The following is a 19241-nucleotide window of genomic DNA, read 5'->3' as shown; positions in this document are numbered from 1 at the left end:
TAAACTAGCTCTATGAAAGATGAGGAATATGTTAAAATGTCAATATGTTAATACCTAGAATTCTAGATCCAGAAGTATTTTCACCCTAAAGGAATACCTGTGTATTAATGGAACTGCATGGGCAGCTAAAACTGTCTCCTGTGTCTTTTAGTGTGTGATGGTGGATGACGACTGACATGGGATGTCTTCTGATAAAACGGCTAATGTGTCAGAATTCTTTGTTTTCTCTTTCCTGGTCTGACAACTTCGACGATGTGTTCTGCGACGCTGACCCACAGCCGCACAGACGACTGCACGCAAATAGCAAAAGAGCAGGGGATGCTGTTGGTGCTGTGAGGTGGAACAGTGGAGTCACCTACAGCGTGCACTTCTGACAGAGCACGGCTGTGATTGGTCGGCGTCCAACGGCAAGAAATGCTGACTCTGTGATTGCCTAATCTGATCCAGTGAGCATCTCGAAAGGCCAAAATATGCCACGAGTAAACCTTAATAATGACTGCATTAAAGGCAATACATGAAAACTAATCTGTTAAAATATGAGATGTAACTTATGAGATAAAATCAGCAGTTTAACATCAAAACTGAAATAACGGGAGTTTTTGGGGGGTACAGAGGTGCGATGAAAGGCATTTACAGCCAATTTTAAGAACAACCGTCCTGTGTCTCTTTTCATTTCCTCTCTGTATTTGTCAAAAGATGCCTCTGTCCTTAATGAATAAACAACAAAAAAAAATCTGAATACTGCAATAATGTTAAAGTTTGTGGATTTATGTGCTTTATGGGGTTACTCTTTATTTCAATTTCTGAAGGAGACGAACAACAACAAAAAAAAGCAAACGTTACAACATTTTATGAGGAATTTAAAAAAGGTAGAAATAGTTTGAAATTGGAGGTCACATATCTGGAGCACCTTCAGTATCTACCATAGGGATGTTTTCTGTAGCCCCCTCTTGTCAGCCGTAACACCGGGGCTTTGAGACTGGGACGCGTGGTCGCCCACTCCTCCTCTGCAAAAGACAGTCAGAAACAGGTTGTAGAAAGCTGCTGCATTCACCGTGCTGAGAGGGGTCATGTGCTCGGGCATCATACGCTGTCCTCTCACAATCCATTTAACCAAACACAGAAAATTTCAAGCGGGCAAATTCTGCCCCAGGTGCTATAGAGGCTTCTCTCCACAGAAAATTAATTTCTTAAGCTCTTTGCCCTCTGCTGGACCAATGCAGAAATCAGACTGTCAGCAGCTCCTTCCATAGAGCCAAATTACATAAAGATGGCCGCCGCTGCTGCATAGCACATTGCTCTGCTTCCAAATAAGAAAGTGTTTATGGAGCAGAAAATCAAATCATTGCCCCCTTGGTTTTGGTTTGGTCTGACCTCAACACGCCAGTGCACAATTCATTGTGCTGAAAATGAATGATCCTGCAAACCCGCTGTGGCAACCAGCTTACCGCCGCTGTCACGTGACAACCTTGTAACTCCACTTTTGGGGGTTTTAACATTTTTTGCCTTAATTGAAGCTTTAGTTGATGGTTTGGGGGAAATGCTTTTGCTCATGAGAGCTTGTAAAAAAAGCAGCTTCCTAAACAGTTGGTTTTGTGTGTGTGTGTGCGCCCAGCAGAAGTTACTCAGCCGATAGTAACAGCTTTCCTGGAATGAGCCAATGACGGCACATATCCAAAAGGCAAAACACTCCACCTTTACAACGGGCATTGGTGAGCCCCCTGAGCCTCCACTGGCACATTTACTGTTCTAGTCAAATGCAGCTTGTAGCCAGGAAGGTAGGAGGGGTGATGCATGCAGGAGCGGCTCCCTGGGTGAGGATGATTAGAAGTGGGCTGGAACCACAAGGCTTTTTCCTTTGTTTCTCTGCTGTAAAACATCTTTTAAATATCAGAGAAGCAGTAGCCAGGATTGTGTGGCCAAGACTTGACAGGAATGAATTCAAATAAGGTTCAAGGACGTTTCTTTAAAAAGTTGTTTTTAAAATCCTGCACTGTGTCCACATATTTGAGTAATTACCTTTAACAACAGAGGGAAATTGCTGATGAAATATGACTCTCTTAAAGTCAGGCACAAGGAGAGAACTGGGAAACACTTCAGGAGAGGAGTTGTTATCACACACTGAATGTTGCTGCGACAGAAAATGGTTGCAACAGTGACGGTACGAGATATTTTAAAAGGTAATGACCAACAACCCACAAGATGTGGAATTCACAATGCAAAGCAATGCTAATTCTTTACATGATTGGTATTTTTGCTTGAAAAGGGATTTGAATGATTTATTAACTTGTTGCCACTTTGCCACATTATTTTCTGTGGACAGTAGGGACAGAGTGGATGACACATGAAAAAGAGTGTGCCTGATATTTGGATCAGTGATGATCGGCTCACAAAAACAAAGTTCTGCTAAGCAAAAAATTAGCTGTACTTACCGTAGCTGTTGTAGGATTCATCACTGGTTCCATGCCCATACTCATAATATTCTGAAATGCTAAATCAGACACAGTGGAAACATCGTCACGATAAAGAAGAACAAGCTGTCAAATAGGGAAAGATAAAGAAATGTTTTGTGGGGGGAAGACATATTTAAAGTATACATAAGAAATACCATATATTTATATATATATAACAAATACCAAGACCACAACCAACAATGCACTATTCCGCCTTTCAGTCCTTTCAACCCCCCCGACACTGTGTCACTCAGCCTCAAGCCCACTGGTTCCTGCTAAAGATCTTTGTGAACAAGTCACACATATATTTTTTCATCATAAATTGACTAAGTCATTTTCTCAAAAAAAAAATTTTTAACACAACATTTCTCAAACAGGAGTAAATCATGCATTTGTTGGGGACTATTTTCAGCTGTGGATCAATACACATCTGGTGTATGTGGGATTGACTAGAGTGGTGCAGAGAAACTGGATACATCAGGCCTCAGATCCACTTGTTATCAGGATCTGTTCATTGCTAGTTTTGGTCTTTTCATGGGATTTGTTAACAATAACAAAAATCACCAGACTTATCTTTTATCAAGTCAGACATGATTTGCCTACTGTATTAAGCAACAGACAGATGCAGATTGAAAAAAATGCATCATTTGCTTGGTTGTGTGTGTAAACATCACCTCTTGGACTGATTGCTGTAGTTATCCTCATAGGCTTCATAACTCTCGTCATCATATTCTCCACCGTACCCGTCGTCATAGCCCTGTGAGGAAACACACGGCAAGCATCTAAGTCGACTCGTCTCATCACCTCTGCCCATTCTAACTGGTTAGAGATTAATATAAAACCAGTCAATACACCACAGGCAAGGCCCGTGACTTTGTGTCCATAATAGCAGAGGAAACAGGAAAAATTCATGTCCAACAGAGATTATTGATTAAGGTTTGCAGAGGAACACATCTCACTAGTGGAGCCTAATGGACACTGCAAACTGCAATATGGATCTCAGCTATTGATAAGTAGCTACTCGAGAAACAAGCACAACTAGCCATCAAGTTCAAGACCAGTCAAGATCAATAACAACAGCATGCAACACATTGTGCAGACTTCCTAAATTTATGCACAGCTGTATGAATGCTTTGCAGAACGTCTCTGCTCCAACATGGCCGCCTGTAAGTACTGGCAACCACATTTAAACAATAAAAGGCCCTATGCTGTGCGACTGTAAAGCAGGTAAAACACCAATACATTCCTCTCTTTTGTAAATACATTTTATATAGCACTCTATAGAGAGTAAGGTTATTCTGCTAAACGCCTCTGTGCTGTGTGCGATCAGAAAACTCACAGTATCACTTTACTGTAATGACAGCAAGATGTCAACATATAGTTTTGAAATGTCTGGAGTGTAAAGGCTAATCCTGTCGCTAATCCGTGTGTTGAGCCTCAGATCATTTTTCCCTCCCCTGGCTGTTAATCCAGTTAGTGACTGTTTACATCTACGGAGGACTCTGTTCTCAACCCAGCCATGCAGGTAACCTGGTTTTGGAACAGTTCAAGTAAACATTATAAGTCGGTTAGAAGAAGAAAGCACAGAAGGGCAGGCTGAGAAGCTCCTAACGTCACATATTCTAACATTAAGTTGGTTACTGTGGCATGAGGACAGCTCACTCCTTTCACGAACCGTCCAATGTTCACATAACATCATCAATTCAGGATCATCAGTTCTTTCCCGTGTACTAAGAAGAAAGGTCGCTGCACCTTTTCATCTTTTCATTGCTGGAGGGCTCAAGGTTGTAATTTCCACTGGGGATATTACATGTCCGCCTCACTTTTCAAAATCCTATTTCTGTCCATCTCACTTTTACACTTCCAGTAGATTTTCTCTTGAAATCTCTCTAAACATAAAAACATCCTTCCACTGTCCGGCGGACAAAGACCCAGATGAGGGAATAGAGGAGTTGATCAAAATGTTAAAACTCTCATCAGTTGCTTTGCACTCAAAGCAATTAAGTTATACGAGCAGGAGAGAGTTTGATTAGGCTCTCGCCCTGGGTTTTGCCTCTCAGGACACTCTCAGGCTGTCCTAACTTTTTGGGGGGTCTGTAAACTACTTATTTCAAGAAAACAAGAAGTTGTTATTTCTTAGTCAATAATAAAGCAGCAAATTATGTAACAATTCTAAAAATCAAATTTTCGTACTGCTACCATTATTATGGAAAGCACCAATTTGATCAGAATTTGCCATTTGTTAGATTGATATAAATTTATATAAATGAATCTGCAGAAACCCATCGGGTCCTCCCCACTCCTGAATCCAAACCTACACCCTCGTGTGGACTGAGAGGAAAATACTTCACATAATATTCTGTTAAATGTTTTTTTCATGACAGCAGGGATAATCATTCTCAGGGGGGCCAGGGGTTCACGTAAACAGCTTAACCTGAATAACACCTCTACTGGAGTAAGGCCAAAGCGTGTGCAGAACAGTGAACTTAGCTATTGTCTTCTCTTGTAATTATTGGATCTTGCTCATTTAAAGATTTTGTGGGGTGTAAAGTGCTTACGGCTTTGCTTCATCATGATCCAGTCTTTTCTAATCCTTTCCAAGCATCCTTTTTCAAACCAAACTCCGCCACGACAAATACACGTGTTCAGTTTCTTTTAGTGATCGAATGTACTCTAAATCAGCAGACTAAAACGTGTTGATAGCTGCAAGGAAGCTGGTTTATGCCAGACGTGGTCTCAACAGCACATTACTCCTCCACGTCTGCCTGTAACAATAAAGTAATATCACCTTGCTTTAGGTGGGGCTGCTTTTGGTAATGCTTTGTGACACAAAAGCAGACGCATCTGTGCGAAAGACTTCGAGTGCAGCAACACAAAAGAAATTACATTAAAGGCACTTGTGCACACTCTCCCTCTCCTGACGGGTAATGCTGATTCAAACAGTTCTGGTTCCTGTGTGGTTTTATTTTTGTGAACATGAATTTGACTAAATTCAAGTTAGGGATTATGTCAGGGATTAAGTTGTTCAGGGGATCCAATACTTCTCCTTTTCTTGCATGAGTCTTTCCCCACAAAGGCAGAGTCAAAGACCCGCCTATCTCACTAATTGACTGTTTTGTTAGCAATCCCAAATGACAAATTGCTCCACACTGGACCATAAATGTAAAGCAATCAGTGGATTAATTTCAGTCAAATGTATTTTAAAAATAAGCCCACAGTTATGGGAAGTCATGCAAAACTCTGACTCTTTACAGTATATTCATTAAAAGGGTGATTTCTACCAGTGAACTGCAAGAGCATGTGCTGTATAAAAACATCAGTGTTGTTCTCAGACATGCAAAGCAAAAAGCTAAATATATGATAGAGGGGGTGAATTCAACTGAACACATCATAGCCCAACATAGTGTGTGTAGCTGTTTATCTACTGGACAGATGTGTGTGTGCTCAGCTCACCATGAGGAAGGCTGCCAGTGATAAAGTTATCTCAGTGTCGTGCTGCTCTTCCCACTTTCTAATGCTACTTTTGAAAATATGGTTTCTAAAGAAATGCCATTCCCAGTTTTCTCCTGAGTGAGGCTTTGGGTCATACTGTTGAGTTTTATTACAAGGCCTAAAAGCTGTCATTAGATCTGTGTGGGAATTAACTTTTTTAAAATACTATAAATAATTCCAATGGAAGCGAAGGTTAATTGACCATTTGCTAATCCCCTCCCCTGAGCAGCGATTGTCCAGTCATAGCTGAGCCATTGAAACAAGGCACAGCAGCTCCGTCGAGCTTTAAGAAGCAGTGTGCGAGGAGCTTTAGAAAGAGTTTTAATATGTAGGCTGGCCTACACGAAAAGTTTTTGTAGCAATGGCTTCTCTTTATTAGCTGTCCTAAACCAAAAACACATGAACATAAATGCAAAATTGATTAAACAGTGTGTTTATCTGCTCTAATGTAAGCCGCAAATGTTAGCATACCTGGCTAGCAAGCTTAAACCAGCTAACTAGCTTACACAGACAGTAGGCTAACGTACGTTACGGAAGAACGTCATTTTTTTTGTTTAAAGCCAATGAGCATATCATGAGATAACTGTGTTATTATGCTTGCTAAGTTGAAAACAAGCCCTTTTCAGGACTGACACATCCATAACAAAAAAAAAAAGAGTTTTCAAACTTTCATTAAGTTAGAGTTCATTAGCTAGCTAAGTTAGCCACAGCAGATGAAATATGCTAGCGGCGTCCTCTTTTCAGTTAGTTCTGAGTGAAATAAAAAGACTCATTAGTTCAAAGACTACAATGAAGCGGCACCTTTGGTTTCATAAATTTCTAAATACTTTGCTTCTACTTTTATTTTTCATTTAACCAGGGGTTATATATATAAATAAATCCTCTTAAATGTTTAAAACATCACACAACACATCTAGGCTACAGCCAAATGTCCTTCAAATTTTTTGAAAATAATCTTAAATGATAGATTTCAGATTAACTATGACTGTATGTGTTTGCAAATGTGTGGTGACAAATTACAGCAATGAAATGTGTGACGAGAACATAGCTCTGTCTGCTGAGGAAGACAATGAGATGCGGTTGAAAGCTCTAGAAAAAGCTAGTGGTGTACCTTGAGATAAGATTTTTCTTTCTTTGGTTAAACTATATGTATAAAAATAGTTGAACAAAAAATATATGTAAACATATAGTTTAACCAACATATATAATTCTAGATTTATATAAAACAAAACATAAACATGTTTATTTATTTGCTGAAGTCTTCATCTACAATACAGGTAAGCGCTGTTATGTAGAAACAATGCTGCAGCTGTAATAATGAAAACCTATGTTCATCCTGCTGACTTATCTCTGCTGACCTCAGTGTTAGTTTGACCCACAACACAGGCTTCAATGAGATTTGACGAGATACTACATGCAAATAGTCCACCCCCTAATTAATAAGGCTTGATTCTTCTACTTTGACACTCATCTGTGAAAACAATTAACACTGGTCCTTTCTAACAAGGCAGAGGAAATAAATCAAATGTTAACACAAGGGTGGAGAATCCTCGCTCAGTGTAATTAGGACACCGAGAACCTAAAGGCCCTTAGCACTGTGCTTCATTATCAATTGACAACCTGTATGTCCCCTGACAGTGACTGATCTTCTGCCTGTGAATGCCTCTCCACAGAGTCGAATGGGGAGGAAAATGAGATTTGCAGCCTTTTGTCTCAGTGAATAAATGCTGCTCTTCACTGCTTTCTACCTGTGCAAATTCAATCAGAATGCACCTTTTGCTTTTAAACACAAAGTATGAGCTTACTTTTTAATATATTTACTCCAACTGTGTCATGGTTAAATCTGAGAAAAGGGCAAATACCACAGCATAATTATGACAAGACTGAGCCTCGATTAGTTTCAGGAATAGTGACATTAAACAATACCTGTTTCTGTCATACTGGCTGAACTCAAGAGGAGGCTCAAGAACAAAACAAACAAACCAGATAAGTATTCTAAGTCTTGCTTGTTGGGTTTAGCATTAGACGCAACTACATCTGTCTGCTTCTTCCCTCACAGACGGCTTCAGTCTGCGAGGGATATGTTTGAGGCCATTATGCATTCTACCTGAGTTTTTTATTCTATTAAATAATCGAGAGGTAGTGTGTGTCATACATCTGTTTTAATAAACAGGAGGGTTCTGCACGGAGAATTTCCATAATTAATCTAACAAATGTGAACTCAGCAGTGTATCTGAACCTATTGTTATAAAGCAATTACAGCAGATGTGCATAGAGGTGGCCCGAGAAAGTGCTCTCCTTCAAGAAATATATAGAACCTCACGAATCTCACGCATCTTTTATGTTCATGAAATAGATGATATGGGGAGAATTTTTCCCCATTTCAAAAGGGTGTCCTTTTGCTTTTTGCACAGTAGATAGATTAGACTTTTTTTCTTCAAAGCCTCCCAAAGCTCTGTGTTTAATCACATTATGGCATTTCCCGCACTGCCTGGGTATGGTTGCAGGGCTCAGGTTTAAAAACCAAGCTATGCCTTTCAATTTTTACCCACAATTTGTACAATTCATGGTCTGCTGTCAGGGACAGAATCCTGCATCACTCTCATATTCCTCTCTTCTATCATCAGCCCTGACATGAAAAGATAAGATTTGATCCTGGGATTTGATCTTTAACATTAGACTGAGGCCATGGTCCCAGTCTATGCAAAATTCCATCAATCACATCTTTAATATCTCTCTGCTCTCCCTTTGCACTTCTCACATGGAGGAACTTACACTAATTGCAGTGAAATGTCTCCCTGCTGCTCTTTCCAGGGCATTAGTAACATTCATTTTTTAATGCTTGTTTAAAAGTCACGAAATCGTGGTTAGCAGTGGTCATTTTAGCACATCGGCAGCAACTTAATCTAATAAAGTGCAACTTAGCAGGACACCTAAAATGACATATCTCAGTAAGGTAACTTCATTTTAAAGCCTCTTAAGATCAGAATGAAATATGGACTCTCTTAATATTAGAGACCATAAAATATAAATGCAACAAAAACAGTGTGCAGAGCGTTGCCACAGATCAGATCACACAAGAGCCCCGCTGTGGAAGATGTTATTTCTGTGGTACATTTAACAATCTCATGATTCACACTGAGCACAAACTGTCTGCACACAGCTAAACAAACCTACAAAAACCTGTACTGCTATACCTATCCCACCTGTGCTTTATGTGGAAACCATAAAACACACTTCTCACAGATGCATCATAGTTTGAAAAGTAGCAGCACATCAGATCACATACTGTACATACTGTCCTGAAATGTTTTCTGGCACAACTGCAAACAATTATTAATACAATTCACACGGAGGACAATGGCTGATTGCTGAACTAGGAGATTACTTATCACTGGAAAACAGACATTTTTGACTGGATAACAGATCTGCATTTTAAGCACTTTTACTCACTGTATTGTACAGATGGGAGATTCAGTTTGCAGCTAAATGCAAGCGTTAGAATTCTTTATATGGAGAAATTGACAAACAAAAGAACTGTCAAATCATTTACTGTTCACATTTCTATTCATGCTGACCCCAAAATGTACCTTAAGCCACCTCAAGGTACATTACCTGACCCTCACCTAAAGGTAAACAGCTTCATTTTCAGGTTGACCACCATGTATTTGCGAGTAAATGATGTATAGAATTTTGGTTTTTAATGATCAAATGGTCTTGATAAATAAGTCAAGAATGCTTCACCTTAAAGGGCCGCAATGACAGCTTTTGGTAAATTGGCCAAATGATCAATTGATGCTTCATGGATTACTGAATCACTAAAGGGCTTATCAATTTATCTGTGAAATGATGCTAAGAGCTCACTGGCACTTCACTGTATGAGACAGAGATATCTAGCAGACCCACTGCAGATGATTTGGTGGCACTTCGACTGCATTATGTTAACATCTTCCCTCAAAACTGACAGGCTGACAATCATCAATCTCTGGATTAGGAGGATTTCATATGACAACATGTGAAGAATCTGTTACAAAACTGTATAAACCCAGAAAAATGAAACTAATACAACATTGTAGCTCATTCCATGGAGGTGATACGTAAATTTATAGAAAGTGAAACCTCCCAAACTCCCTCCACGACAAAGCACTGCAATCCACTTCACTTCTGAATCATTGCTATCCTTTAAGAGGTACAATAATGGTCACTGTCACTGTATTAGTTTTACGACACTGACAACATGACAGAGTCCATTAATCACTACACTCTCTGGAGGACTCGATGTTACATGATGACCTGCTCCACAGCAGAAACACAGGGACTGTTTAAAGAAAATCCACCCAAAATTGAGGAGAAAACAACAGTCTGTCATTCATTCACTTATCACGTTGGCTGCAAACTACAGGATGCATGCTTTACTACATAGTGTATGTATGTGCTGGTTATGAATAAGCAATCCTATGCAAATTGGTTTCTGGCAGGAGATTTTGCAGCAATGTTAATAACTTGTTGTGTTGACTGTGCATAAAAAGATGAGGGACAATGCAACTCCAGAATGTTGTTGATGCAGGAAACCAAACAGTGGCTGCATCAAGGATTTAGTCATGTGACTGATAAATGTGTCATACTCTCTGATGTTGCCTTGAATATTTTATTCAATGAGGACAATCTGTGAACAGTATATTGATTTACAACAAGAAAATCTATATACAGTGTATATATATAGTAGCCTAATATATATCAAATCTTTTGGCTTTTAATAAAAAGAAGAGCAAATGTGTTTCCTGAAAATATGTATTCACAATAAGTACCAGTATTTAGATAAATAAATTTAAGAAAAACAGTTGAAAGAAATGACAGTAAATTACTGGCACAGTTTGCAGTTAAGCATTAACTATAACCTATTTACAAAGTGGCAATCAGTGTTCTAGAACAGTATTTTAATAAAACTAAATTTACCTGATTCTTACCACTCAGTAATTCTACTGAAATGCCATGCATGCTTGTTATTCTGTCTAGTCAAGCAGATGCTGCTTTGTCACCTTTCAAGGATGAGGCTGACATTATTCAATTTTTTTCTTATTGTCAAGAAATCCAGCAGACCAGAACCAAAAATTCACAAGTACTTTTCTCAAGTTTGTGGCTCTCCTGTGGACCCAAACCCACACAGGCGTAAATCTTTAAAAACACGTCTGGAGCACGTAGTTTATTTGAAAGGGAAGGTTGAATTATGTACGGAAACAGCTGGACAGTGTAGTTTTTAGCAAGCGTTACTCAGGAAAACAGGAGTAAGCTTGTTTGGTTTGGGGACTATTTTAGGATGGGGATTAATACACATATGGTGATCTGGAGAGTTTTTACAGCAGCAGTGGAATTGACTCGAAATAAACGGTGCCCATGTTCATCGTAATGCAGGAAAATGTCACTGTGGCTGCAACAGTGTGGCTCATTGTGTTTTTGTACAACAATGGAGCTCGAGGACTATCAGGCTTTGGGTATACAGAGAGTACGTGTTAGCACGATCGATTCATTGTTGGCTTTGTTTTTGTTAATGGGATTTGTTGTGAACCAGACAAATATGAGTATATCAGCAGTCTTATCCCGACATCAGCCAGTTTGGCCTTGGATTCCTTCACACAATAATGTCAAAACAACACTTAGGAGTGAAAATCTGTTTTTGCTTCGGGCAGGGCTCCTTTATATGGCTTCAGTGAGAGTTAGAGAAGTGAAGTATCGCTGCATTCTGTACACCTGAATGGTAAAAACTAACTTGAGTCATTGCTCAAAAAAACTGCACTCTGGGAGGAACAAAGGAAAGAATCAAAGACGGGCGCTGGCGTAAAGGATACAGCAAGGTGAGATTTGTGGGAGAACGATAAAGAGGAAACATTACGTTCATGAATTATAAAGCAAAAACTGATACGTGATAACTAGCAGCTTCCTCGTGCTTTCCACTGAGGTTTTAAATCAATACCACCCACAATTAGATACAATTATGGACATTCTCACAGTATCACTTTTATGAGACAGACTGACAGTTTGACAGAGTCCATCAATCAGCAGTCTATATGATACCCATATACACGCTACAGTGCATAGTTTCCCAAAGACAAACACAGGATGCGACAACGAGGGCGCATCTACAGCCGCCGATCTGTTGTTGTGCTTTAGCACGTTGTCCATTGCATGATTCTCATAATGGAATAACAACATGCGGTGCCGCATCTTCTACACTCGCTGATTGAAAAAACAAACACACCTGGACCTTTGTATAAAGAGGTCTTGCTACATTCTGGAAACATGCTCAAAGAAAATTGTGTAACGTGGTAGAAAAAAAAAAGTAGCAAAGTGAGATATGAGGGAAGAAAATGTTCAGGACAAACTCATCTTTCCATAATCCCCTAGTCTCTGCGCTCCCACCCCTCTTCCCAACCTCCAATTACAAAGAGAAGAAATGCCTCGCTTTTTACTCCTCAGAAATACACAGGCTCTACATCAGAACTCAATTTGGTTTGGTAATGAGACTGCGCTTGTGCATTTCCCCATGCAGACAGCCCAATCTTCAATTGCCAGCACACATGGGGGCTTTGCTTAGCAGGAAGGCTCTGAGGAAATAGACTAGTAAAAGTGTTGCCTTTTTTCATTTGGATGAAACTTAGAGCTCACCTTGTGCAGTCTTTTCAAAATGACCTTGAGAAATTTCCCAGATCTGAGGACAAGCGTGCTTTTAAGAAGGGCTTTGAGCATTTTTTGATATAGATCCCAGCATTGTGTGAACAAAGATTTGGTCAAGGCAGTACTTACACCTCCAAGTGGGGTTTTCTCTTTTTGCATGTTAATGGTGCAGCTATTCACAGCGCAGAGCTTCACGGGCTTGTGATTTACATCCACATGCATCATACAAACTTACTTTAGTTTATATGACACCTCCTCAAGGTGAACTACAGTGACTGCTACCTAGAGCACATGCTACATGTTTGTGTTATATTTGTTCGTTATCTTTTTTTTTTTTTTTTTTTTACTTGTGCTTCAAATACCTACAAACCACTTTTTAAGTGCAGTTGCTACTTTTGAGGCAGTCATTGGTATCCATTCATTTCTCACAGAATGAAAATCATCTAGCTGCAAGCACAAACCGATTCAAAAACACTGACATCTGCTTCAGGTGCATTTTCGACATGTTTTCATACCTAATCAACGTAATAGGTCGGTTGCAAATGACTCCCAAAACAATATTCAGTATATGACCATTGGAGAGGACCAGCGGCAGGTGTACCAGTCCATATCAGTAGCTGCGTTTCCATTGCCCCTAGAAATGCGCAAATCCTAAATATCGGAATAAAAAAACGGTAATGGAAACACCTAAATTTCGAAAATCCTCTCAAATATCGCAAAAACATTTTTACGCTCTCATGAGGTGGTTTTTCAGAAGTGTCGATATTTAGGTGTATCGCAAAAGTGTAATGGAAACACTTTTTTAGAATTTACACGTCTCCGAGGTCAGCGGACTCCCCGTTTCGGGACGGCCGCATGCAGTCAGATATAACGTCTTGTCAATTTTGTAGTGTTCGTATGTTTTTTCTCTCAATAAGTAGCAGACAAAAACACTCCAGCTGTTCCAGCTGCCATGCTGGCTGATCTGTTAAAGACAATCCGACAGCTGTGATCTCATCCTGTGCGCACTTTGCAAAATCTAATCATTCCGTTTTCATTAATCGTGAGATGAACTTGTGATGAGTGTGTGCACCTCAGCTATGTGGGAGACTCGCGTGCACGGCATTAACTTTAATATTTTCACATAATTGCTGATAGGAAAAGTGTTCAAAGGACACTTCAGTAATTCGCAGTCCTGTATTCTGCTGCTGCTCCGCCGGCGCGAGCTGACGCTGTCAGAGCGAGCCTCGCGTAATAACAAAGTGATAAATAATAGGCCATTAAAATCAGTGATCACTCTTAGTCAACAGATAATTTCTTTATTTCACCTTCAGCATGTGCTTTTTAATTATAGGGCTTTGTGTTAAGTTTTACCGACGCACAGCACGCACACAAATCTCGCGGGACGTCCGAGAACTTACGAGAATTTCAGCTGGTTCACAAAACACTGTTCAATGGAAACACCTGCAAATCGCATTCGAACTTTGCCGAAATTTCAGAAATATCGCTTTTATTTTGCGAATAACTGTAATGGAAACGCAGCTAGATACTTAAGTTTCGTACGTAAGATAAATAAATAAGTGCTGACCTTTGGTTTCACACAGGACATGAACAACGGTCTCCTGGATGAAAGTCTATGTTTGATCCATCCATCCACTGCACACTCTCCCTACCTGGGCTTTGTCAATCTTTATACCACACCACCTGACTTCTTCCTTTGCTCCGTCATGATTACCACCGCCACGAGAGGTCAACAATAAACTTAACTATGGGTCGTAATAAGCTGCTTGCACCAACAGCCTATACGGCCCTTTCTTGAGGGGAGCACGGTCTGACATTTTTAGTGCACAAGTTGGCAAATTCACATTATGCTGTTTTATCACTTGTTCTACCGAGTCATGTAACACAGTCGTTCTCAAAGCCTCCTGATTTGCCTTTTTTACATTGTATGTAGTTCATTGGTCCATTTCACACAAATATCAGATTCTTGGTATCATCTTTGATCAGTTTATGACTTTTGTCTAACATGTTAAGCTAGTTCAGTTTTCTTCAGCTAAGAAATGCTACAAAAATCAAATATATGTTGTCTTCTGCAGATCTTTAACTACTGATTCACACTTTTATTTTCTCCCGCCTTGATTATTCTGATTCCCTCAACACGAGTCTCAGTCAAGCTGCTCTAAACTGTTCACAGTTAGCTCAGAAAGCAGCTGCCAGGTCCCACATCCCTCCCGTTTGTGCTTCCCTCCATTTCCTGTAAAATTCAGAATAAAGATCCTGTTGATTAGTTAAAAGGCTCTGCATGACCTTGTTACATTTCTAATCTCCTCGTTCCGTGTTCCACTTCTCGGCCACTCCGATCTTTTATCCATCCCCCGCTCCGACTGCATGTTGCAACTGCCTTTGCAGTTTTAGCCCTCTGGAATCATCTCCCCCATCTATCACATCTGCTGAATCTTTGGACTGTTTCAAGCAGCTTCTAAACACATAATTTTGTAGGCAAGCAGCTTCACAGATCTCCATTCTGGGCTGTTTTAGCTGTTTGCTCTGTCTCTCATTGTGCTGTGTTTAATACTGTATTTTTTCTTTATGTCTTTAATCGTGTGAGTGAAGCACTTTGCTTGTGAGTTTTAAAAACTGCTACACAAATAATGTTTTACTCACTTATTTGATAAAGTTTCACTGCATCAAAAAGTGACGTTTACATTGACACATTTACATTGACTTCAGTTGTGCTTTCAAACATCAAAACATAAGAAATAAGCAATAATCACCAAATGGAAAAAGCTGTTAAATACGTCATATGTCAGAAATAGCAACTGTCAGAGAGAGATTTGTCACACCAAATAGAGCTCAAAGCTGGTACGTCTCAGCCCTCAACACAGTCTAAGATGACCAAACCTGTGCCAACCGAAAGAACTAAAATCTGGCCGTACAGTGAAAGATACTTGGCTTCGGGCTGTGAGACAAAACTGTTGAAAGTGACAATAGTGAAGCTCAAGACCCAGAACACTCGTCTTTAAAGGCAGCAAACATACTTCAAGTGGCGAAGTGTGTGCATGTTTTCATCCTTGAATACCTCAATTGTGAGCTAATTTTACTTTTCAACAAACCTAAAGAAATTCATTTAAACAACTGGCATAATTAATTTTTATTCATTGTTTAGCTTGGTGTAATATTTACCTGCAAATCTCCACGGCAACAGAAATCTAATTACTGTGTTTTTGACGGAGACATGAAAAGAAAATCCACAGTTTTGAAAAGTTTGGGAAAAGCGAAAGAGAAGATGATCCCTGCACTACACTCAATGATACCCTAACTCACTAATAAAAGATGAAGAGCATGTAGTGTTCACTGTGATGGATTATTAATCCAAAGCAACTTTTAAGTCAAGCAAGTTGATTTTATTAATATGCCGAGATGAAACTGAGAGCTGCCCAAGAGGCCCCTGAATCATTAGACAATGACTGGTACGCCTTTAAAAGAGAACTTAATTAAATAAAGAGATATTGTAAAAAAATTCCTGCTTGCCCTAATTTTTCAAACACACGTCCCTGAAAGCTCTACCTCTCCATGTAGAGCAAGACCCATCCAGATCACATGAAAGGGGATTAAGCCAAGTCTGATTTACCCACAGTTCAAGTAAAATTATTATCAGCTATACTTCTCAGTGTGTGCAAAGAGGATTGGACTTACATAGTCGTCGTATGATTCATGTGTGACGGCTAACAGCGGGGGCCTGTACCCGCCGCTCCCCGCTGCCCCCCTGGCTCTCGGAGCTTGCACCTCCCTCGTTAAAACAGTCGTGGGAAGTTTGCTGTGCGACGCTGCCGCTGTCCCCCGAGGCGCTGCTGCGCTCCTTCCTGTGCCTCTGTGGCCCCTGGTAAAGCAAACAAGCGAACAAACACTGCATCAGTTGGCCCTGAGAATGTTGCTGCGCCATGTTTGTGAATAAGCAGCAGCGATTTGAGGGAAAAAGAGTTAAGACAGTAAGAAATCTGTTAAATCCCTCTTATCGCTGCATATGCGCATGCAGCCTCAGTTGGTGGCTCTCGTTACAGTCTGCTAAGCATAACCTCCGCTGGCACTGAGGTAGATCTTGTAATGATCACAGGGCTGAAGAGTGTCACTTTGTGTCTTTCTCAGCTCTGCAAACATGCCTGTGGGACGCAGTTCAATAATACGATGGAGCGGCGCCGAGCCTGTGTTTGCACCAAAACACATCTGCATCTGCCCGGAGCTGCCAAAGACACCCAGGTTGTGGATGTACTCGTAATCAGACAGGTACTGTATAGTGTACAGAGAGAAATTAAAGGCCAAAGGACTTGGGCAGGCATGAGGAATTGAATGTGGATTGTTCCTTTTAGGAAGCAGTGACTGTCCAGTAGCAGAGCCACAGGAACACCACAGGGATTGAAGGGTGGATTTAGCACCACAAAGCCGTCTATTGTCTGCTAACTTCACATTTTAACAGCAGCATGATGTAGGTGGGCTAGGATACCCTTTCTTCCTCTGGCACATCCTTCACTAGGTAGCAGCTCATTGTGATCCAAAAATACAGACACTCAAAGGGGAATTACTGGTGCATATTTTTCATGGAGATTTACAATAATCGCTTATCGGTGCGCCATAAGGAGAAAATCTGGGCAGGGGAGTGCTGGTGGTGACTTTAAATTGGGGGCGTCCCATGTTGCTGCTGGATTTAGCTCATCTACATGTGCTGCCTGAATTAGGCCAGGCTGTCATGGCGAACTGTACCTGCTTACTCCTGAGGGACCGCTGCCGCTCAGGTAGATTACGGACATTTTTTCTCCAAAAATGAACTTAGAAGGAGACGGAGGGAGGCAGGCTTTTCACACGAGCAGCTGCACGCGTGACTAAACCAATCAAATGCAATGTAACATTAAGTTTTTCTCGAGCTGGTCCTGCCTACGTCCTGAAATCCCCTTGAGCTATGGTACATGGAAAACAACTACTATTTGATTTATCAAGAAGACATAACTGGGGAAAAGGAAATACTGTTTAAAACTATTAGCCTGAGGAAGAGAACTAAGAACAGGTTCATATGAAATATTGAAATGCTTCCCAGTGAACCCAATTAATCTGAAAATTCACCATGAAGGTGGGTACTTCCTTTTTTATTATTAAAATACGTACTTGGCATTCACAACACTGCACACTAACTTTCAGATGATCCCGAAATGTGTAAAATTACTATTTCTATCACTGTGAATAAAAACGGCTTTTGGGTGATTGCGTAACTGAATTAAAGGGGCACTCCGCTGGTTTGACACATGAAGATTAGTTTACTCATCACAAGGAATACTACTCTGACTGTGACAGCAGTTGAATGTATTCTGTGGCTCTTTTTTCCATTTCTTCTCAACCTTTTTTATAGAAATAGTCAACATTAACAACCAGGAGGACATCTCAAAATAAGAGCACACGTCAGTCGTGTGATGTTTGATTTTATCAGTGGATTTGAGTTTGAATATTTAGATTTGTGTATATAGTATTATGAACAGTATCATAATTCAATTTAATACATTTGTTGTTGCGTATCTTTATTGCGATTATTGAAAATAAAACTGTCGATCATACTAATTGTCATATTTTTCCATGAAGATTCTGCATCACGTCAAAATAAAAGCATCTACACAAACTGCCGTCACCACAGCTGTTACTTGTGAACTTCTAAAGAAAATGACTGGCAGAATAAAAGCAGTGTTAAAAGGAGCTTCCTGAAGTCATCAGGAGAGAAAATAAGCCTGATGATGTCATTCGGTTTATCTTGACCAATTTTTGATGATTTTTGAATTTTTCGCCAGTTTCCCAACCTAATGAATGTGCAGCTTTTTTTCCTGATAATTAATGTATGGACTCACACACAAGTAATCCATCTCATTATTACCTATGATCTGGTCTGTTTTCTGTTGGACAGGCAGGTGCTGGCAGATAGCTTCATTAGCTCGCTAAAGTACCAGCTTATCTATTACAACAAATGTAGCATTCCTACAGGTGAGGAGGGGACTAGTTTGAATGTTGAGTATGTAAACTGCACAGTATAGAGAGTAATTTTTTAAGATTTCACCATTATGTGGCCTGTAAGCACATATTCCATAATAACTAATCAGTTGCATAACCCTTAAAGCTCCTTTTTTTTCAACACTTAATTAGTTTGTCACCTCGTGGACATTGTGGTGGCCGGTCGAGCGCTCCTCCCTTGCACGCTCCTCCCTCTGCTCGACTCGTCGGAGCCGTTCAGCAGGGAGAGCTCTCGGAGTTGCTCCTGTCTGATCTCGTCATTGTAGTCCTGTGGGAACAAAATACAGCATGTCTCACATAAAAAAAAAAAACAAAAACAAGGACATTTGTCTTTTGACTGCAACAGATGCTCGCAACAGCAGCAAAATGTCATCAAATAAAAATTATCTTGACACGCACAGGGAGACACATGGCGCTGATGAGCGTTGAATACCCAATGAAGAATGATTTCTTTTGGGTTTGCTTGGACACGAAGTGCAGTGGAGAGATTAGAAATGCAGGAAAAGACAATAAACACTCCTCAAGAGCCGTGGATTCATTTTTAGCAGTATGATTAAAGCAGAGCAAAGGTGGGAAAGCTGTTTTTCTGTTGAGGGGTTT

At 40.2% G+C, this 19241-nt stretch overlaps 1 protein-coding gene across 1 annotated transcript in view; it reads right to left on the bottom strand.

Annotated features, from left to right (window-relative positions):
* Nucleotides 1-912: 912 nt before the first annotated feature.
* Nucleotides 913-19241, bottom strand: part of khdrbs2 (KH domain containing, RNA binding, signal transduction associated 2) — a 56881-nt gene continuing 38552 nt past the window's right edge. Inside the window, exons 5-9 of the mRNA XM_041948013.1 lie at nucleotides 18782-18909; nucleotides 16293-16476; nucleotides 3128-3210; nucleotides 2433-2491; nucleotides 913-1007 (exon numbers count right to left, since the gene is read on the bottom strand). Of these exons, the coding sequence (XP_041803947.1) occupies nucleotides 913-1007; nucleotides 2433-2491; nucleotides 3128-3210; nucleotides 16293-16476; nucleotides 18782-18909 (549 nt within the window). The remainder of the gene's footprint in view (nucleotides 1008-2432; nucleotides 2492-3127; nucleotides 3211-16292; nucleotides 16477-18781; nucleotides 18910-19241) is intronic.

The sequence above is a fragment of the Chelmon rostratus genome, chromosome 11 (assembly GCF_017976325.1).
Source record: "Chelmon rostratus isolate fCheRos1 chromosome 11, fCheRos1.pri, whole genome shotgun sequence".
In the NCBI taxonomy this organism is placed as follows: Eukaryota; Metazoa; Chordata; class Actinopteri; order Chaetodontiformes; family Chaetodontidae; genus Chelmon; species Chelmon rostratus.
The sequence above is the reverse complement of the archived record's forward strand: the minus strand, read 5'-3'. Positions and strand labels throughout refer to the sequence as shown.